Source organism: Colobus angolensis, unplaced genomic scaffold (assembly GCF_000951035.1).
Source record: "Colobus angolensis palliatus isolate OR3802 unplaced genomic scaffold, Cang.pa_1.0 Scaffold250, whole genome shotgun sequence".
Taxonomy (NCBI): Eukaryota; Metazoa; Chordata; class Mammalia; order Primates; family Cercopithecidae; genus Colobus; species Colobus angolensis.
This window is the reverse complement of record NW_012115711.1, coordinates 1456638-1463177: the sequence shown is the minus strand read 5'-3', so window position 1 is coordinate 1463177 and position 6540 is coordinate 1456638. Positions and strand designations below refer to the sequence as shown.

General features: G+C 37.5%; 1 protein-coding gene across 1 annotated transcript in view; it reads left to right on the top strand.

The window, feature by feature from the left end:
• Window positions 1-6540, top strand: part of WNK3 (WNK lysine deficient protein kinase 3) — a 173585-nt gene that overhangs the window by 107720 nt on the left and 59325 nt on the right. The window contains exon 11 of the mRNA XM_011946574.1: window positions 5035-5096. Coding sequence (XP_011801964.1) covers window positions 5035-5096 — 62 coding nt within the window. The remainder of the gene's footprint in view (window positions 1-5034; window positions 5097-6540) is intronic.

Below are 6540 nucleotides of genomic sequence, written 5' to 3'. Positions count from 1 at the left end.
ACCTGTTGAAGGCTGGTCTCCAACTCCTGACCTCAGGTGATCCGCCTGCCTAAGCCTCCCAAAGTGCTGGGTTTATAGGCATGAGCCACCACACCTGGCTAATTTTTTTTAAAAAATTTGGGCCAGGTGTGGCGGCGTGTGCCTGTAAGTCTCAGCTGCTCAGGAGGCTGAAGTGGGAGAATCACTTTGAGCCTGGGAGGTTGAGGCTGTACTGCAGCCTGGGCAACAGAGTGAGACCCTGTCTCAAAAAAAAAAAAAAGTTTAGAATCTTGCCTTCACCAACGATTGGGCTTATGTAAGACAACGTCTTTACAGATGAAGAATTCTATATAAATATAAAAATATGGAAATGGGCATCATGCACATGATAATTTTCTTTAATTAAATAAGCAAAAATTCCACTGTTAACCAGGTATATACAGCATACATGTAGGCTTGAGTCAATTTGTGTCATTGGTTACACCTGGATTTCAACTCTGGCTCTTTGAACTCACTGTGTGACTTGAGGAAAGTTATTTAATCTCGCCCAGCTTTGGTTCTTTTTGGTGTGAAATGCTTTTAAATGGTTGTAAAAGTTTTAAAATGCCTATCTGGCATTTGCAACCTACTTTGAAATATATGGGATAATGTACCTATAGTAAAATCCCATAGACTATGAGTGGTGTTGGATATATAGTTTTTCACAGAACAATTCCACTTTTCTATGTGTTGGAACATTTTTATAATGTTATAAAAAATGCCTGTATTGCAGGCTTATTAGGATTAGGTGATATAAAATATGAGAAGCATCTGGCATGTAATAAGTGCTCAACAAATAGTGGCTGTTAAAAGTATTTCAGGGGAGAGAGAAATGCTTTGTAACATCAATAATATAATAAAGCAATTTATGAAATGTTTAAAAGTACATCCCAGTTTTACTGGTCTCCTTCACTCCATAATAACTGAGTAAGAATCTCTGGGATGTTGTACATGGTCTTAGCTTTTTATCTCTTTGGTCTTCCCATCTCTCCTTCTGGGGCTGAGAACCACCAATGGGAGGAGGAAAGGTGTGGTGGAGCAAGTAAAGGAGAAAGATCCTCCTCAACACCTTCCCAAGGTTTGGCGTTACATAAGACCTCAGATCCAGTTAGGGGAGCCTCAAGAATATAACAAGATTGATTCCCTGCTCCTACCCCAGCAGAAGTAGCTGTTTCTACTTTTCTTTTTTTTTCTTTTTTCTTTTTCTTTTTTTTTTTTAAGACAGAGTTTCGCTCTTGTCACCCAGGCTAGAGTACAGTGGTACAATCTTGGCTCACTGGAACCTCCACCTCCCAGGTTCAAGCAGTTCTCCTGCCTCAGCCTCCTGAGTAGCTGGGACTACAGGTGCATGCCACCACGCCCGGCTAATTTTTGTACTTTTAGTAGAGATGGGATTTCTCCATATTGGTCAGGCTGGTCTCAAACTTCTGACCTCAGGTGATCCACTCGCCTCAGCCTCCCAAATTACAGCCTCCCAATGTGAGCCATTGTGCCCAGCCCACTCTCTATTATATATGTTTAATATTTGACTCCAAGGCTCCATCAGATTCATTTTGTATTCTCACTGCCTCTTAGCACAGTCCCTGCTACACACTAGGTTTCCAATAAATGTGTGAAGGTAGAAATAAGAAAGGAAAGGGTGACATAGGAAGAAAAACTGTGCCATAAAAATGTTCATGATCTGATATTGCCAATCCTGGAAATTAATCTGAAGAAAATAATAAAAAGGAAGCAAAAAGCACATACGATGCTTGTTTCATAGTGAATGTTAGCTATGGTAGCTATCTCTGTATTTTTACTGTATTTTTATTTATATGTAATAAAAATTGGCAGTAAGTTAGTTATCTAGGAATAGGGGAGGAGTTAGATAAATATGAATACTTATTGTCCTATCATGTGCCTATTAAAAACTGGAATAATGCAGGCCAATAAAGGTAAGGAAAAATACTTAATACATTTTAAAAAGCAGAAAAAAACTGTATATTTGCAACCATTTATACACATGAAAAAAGCCTATAATATTATAGCAAATATTATAATCACAGCCATGTTAGGAAAACAGCATTCTAGGTGATTTTTCCCATTTTCCTACATTTTATAATGTTATATACATTTAATAATCAAACATTTTTATAGGATAGCAAATACCAAATGTAGAGGAAAATGAATACTTTCACAAACCTCTGGTAGGACTGTAAACTGGTTAGACCTTTCTGAAGGGCAATTTGGCAATATATATCAAGCCTTAAAAATGTCTAGCAATTCCATTTTTAGAAAGGCTTCCAAATAAATAATTAAGAATGCATACAAAGATTTGGCTACAAGAATGTTCCTCACAATATGAAATACAGTTGCAAATAGCAAAAAAATTAGATGTTTGTCTCCCTTACTTGCGCCATTAAATAAATAATGGTATGTTTATACTAAAGGATATTATGTAGCCCTTAACATGTGCTTAAACACTTAAGATGTTTTAAGTAAAAAGATTATAAAAGAGTACATACGTTATGATTACATTAAAAACGTGTGTGTGTGTGTGTGTGTACAGAAAATGGTCTCAAAGAATATACACCAAGGTGTTAAACAAGCTTATCTATATTCATCTTGCTTTGGTAATAAGAAAAAAAATAAATTCAACTTTGTACAAACAGACTTACCAAGCCTCAAATCTGATAATCTTAGGGTAGGTCACCGTTATATCAATATGCAACACTACAGTACGATTGTCCCTTGGTATCTGTAGGGGATTGGTTCCAGGACTTTTCTTGGATATCAAAATCCAAGGATGCTAAGCCCTACAGTTGGCCCTGTGGAATCACACACATGAAGTCAGCCCTCCATATCCAAGGGTTCTGAATCCTGAAAATACTGTCTTGTCTTTTTCTTTTTCTTTTTTTAAGACAGGGTCTTGCTGTATTGCCCAGGCTGGGCTACAGTGGTGTAATCATAGGTCACTGTAACTTCAAACTCCTGGGCTCAAGCAGTCCTCTTGTCTTGGCCTCCCAAAGTGCTGGGATTACAGGTGTGAGCCACCATGCCCAGCCAGAATATTATATTTTCAATCCAAGATTGGCTGAATCCATGGATGCAGAATCCACAGATAAAAAGGACTGACTGCAGTTTTAAACAAAAGTAAAAATGGGGCAGGCGTGGTGGCTCATGGTTGTAATCCCAGCACTTTGGGTGACCAAGGCAGGTGAATCACTTGAAGTCAGGAGTTTGAGACCAGCCTGGCCAACATGGTGAAACCCCATCTCTACTAAAAATACAAGAAAAAAAAAAAAATACAGGTGTGGTGGTGCGCACTCCATCTCAAAACATAAAACAAACAAATGAAAGTAAAAATGAAACATTTCATTAAATTGGAAAGACATCTGCAAAAATGGCCCAGCACCTATTTGTAAATATTAATTTTGAAACCCTTAGAAATATTATGACAGAGTTTAACTTGTAGCTTTCAGATATGAAGGCGGATAAACCAAACATTAGCCATGATTCTGAGCACTAGCACAAAGTAGCATTAATAACCCCATTAATAATTGCAAGTGATTATAAAATATAATTCCATATTGTTATATAGTAACTATGTTTTGTTTCTCTTTGCTTAGTACATACACTTGTCTCTGGATTTATGCATTAGGATGCCATGTTACTGTTCCAACTTACTGGGACTATACAAACGTTAGTTAAATTAGATACATTTTGTTGAATCTTAAGTATACAAAAAAAACTATTTGCTGAAATATTTGCTCTCAGTGTTTAAACTGTGATTATGTTAAAGAGCTAATTATCTAATCTATAATTAGAAGCTAGTTTAATTTATCCAGGAAAAAATTTCTCAGTATGGATTGATTAGAATGATGAAATAGTTTGAAATAGTTTAGGGAAGTGGAGGAATATAAGTAGAGTCACAGTATGCAGAAGAGCCTAATTTACACAGAGGAGCTACAGTTTAGTGTGGCTTCAAACAGAGAGATAAGGCTGGATAATCAGGTACAGGCCAGTTCATTGAGAACATTATTTGCCATCTGAAGGACCTTAATCTTATAGAAGATGAGGAGCCATCATATAGGGTATAAACTAGTAAGGAAATTATCAATTTTGTTAGATTTGCATTCTAAGATCACTCTGCTATCACTAGTGGCAGTGCATAGAGGTTGGATTAGGTAAATGTAAAATTATTTTCCAGTAGAATTGGTATTTGTCCTATTAAGAGCTTAAACACTTTTCTCCTGGAAGCCAGTGTTGCAGCTGCTGAATACTAATTCCTTGAAGGGATAGTTGAAATCGTCTAGAGAAAAGAGATGAGAGACAGACAGACAGACTACACATTAAGTTAATGCCTGAGTCATTGATTTATCTTGTAGAGTGGTAGTAACTCTTAAGTAGTAGTTTTACAACTAGGACTGGAAGCTCAGTAGTAGTGTCTTCCATTGAAAAATAACTCAAACAAAAGTACATATAACAGTGCTAACTTTTTCAAATGAAAAATCTTTATGTATAAGATGTACTTGGGCCGGGCGTGGTGGCTCAAGCCTGTAATCCCAGCACTTTGGGAGGCCGAGACAGGTGGATCACGAGGTCAGGAGATCGAGACCATCCTGGCTAACACGGTGAAACCCCGTATTTACTAAAAAAAAATACAAAAAACTAGCCAGGCGAGGTGACGGGCGCCTGTAGTCCCAGCTACTCGGGAGGCTGAGGCAGGAGAATGGCGTAAACCCGGGAGGTGGAGCTTGCAGTGAGCTGAGATCGGGCCACTGCACTCCAGCCTGGGCGATAGAGCGAGACTCCGTCTCAAAAAAAAAAAAAGATGTACTTGATGTATTGTTAAATTTTATTTATCTTTGGTAATAATGTTAATAATAGGATTGATGCAGACATCCAGTATCATAGATATTCTACCAGGTTTGCAAGGTAACCAAAACTATCATGTTTTCTGAATAGAAACAAATTGTATATTTAGCTTGAATTTTACTGTTATCATAGCAAGTTTTTTGTCTGTACTGTTTACAGCCTGTATCCCAACCAGTTGGAGTTGAACAAGCAGCTCTTCTAAAACCAGATTTAGTTCGAAGGTAAGTATCTTCAAATTAGTACCATGAGAACAATGAGGATATGCTGAAGTTTGTGTACTCATTAGGTGCTTAGTGCATCCTGACTAGAGAAGCTTCTGTATTCTTGTACTTGTGTGAATGTTTAATAAAGATGTTTAATACAAATATTACTAGATTTGTTTTTTGCTTTTTTATGTTATTAGGGATCATACAGATTGTGAAATTAATTGTTCATTTTCTTATTGTGTTTATTTATACCCTTCTGTTCTAGGAAAAGCTAGTAAAGGGTTAAGGAAGGAAGAAACAATAGAGTTTAGAGTAGAATTCTAGCTAATCTAAAGAAATAAATTACAACTAGATATTTAATTGTATTATTATTTAGTACTTGAAAACTAGTATTTTTCTGTATAAAATATAGATTGGATAGTTTTTATTGTTCTATCTTCAAGTTCATTGATTGTTTCCTTTGTCCTATTCATTCTACTATTATGCCTATTTAGTGAGGTTTTTTTTTCTGTGATTGTTTAATTCTATACTTTCTGTGTGGTTCTTCTTAAAATCTTCTATTTCTTTTATAAGATTTTGGTTTTTTCATTTGCCTCAAGATTATTCGTGATTGCTTATTGAAGCATTTTGATGATAGCTGCTTTAAAATTCTTGTCAGAGTCCGGGTACAATGGCTCACACCTGTAATCCTAGCACTTTGGGAGGCCGAGACAGGCAGATCACTTGAGGTCAGGAGTTCAAGACCAGCCCAGCCAACATGGTGAAACCCTGTCTCTACTAAAAATACAAAATTTAGCCAGGTGTGGTGGTGCACGCCTGTAATCCCAGCTACTTGGGAGGCTGGGGCTGGGGGATTGCTTGAATCCAGGAGGCAGATGTTGCAGTGAGCTAACATTACACCACTGTACTCCAACCCGGGTGACAAAGTGAGACTCTGTCTAAATAAATAAATAAAATTCTTGTTAGATAATTCCAAGATGGAGTCTCACTCTATTGCCCAGGCTGGAGTGCAGTGGCAAGATTTTGGCTCACTGCAACTTCCACCTCCTGGGTTCCAGTGATTCTTGTGCCTCAGCCTCCCAAGTAGCTGGGATTACAGGCTCCCACCACCACGCCTGGCTAATTTTTGTATTTTTAGTAGATATGGGGTTTCACCATGTTGGCTAGGCTGGTCTCAAACTCCTGACCTCAAATGATCCACCCGCCTTGGCCTCCCAGAGTGCTGGGATTATAGGCGTGCGCCACAGTGCCTGGCCTCATCTTATTCTTGTTAGATGATTTCAATAACTGACTCATCTTGGTGTTGGCATTTGTTGATTACCTTTTTGCATTCAAGTTGTAATTTTTCTAGTTTTTGGGGTATGACAAAGGAGTTTATTTTCATTTGCCTCCTGGGCATTTGGATATTATGTCAGGTGACCGTAGATCCTATTTAAGTCTTTTTTTTTTTTTTTTTTTT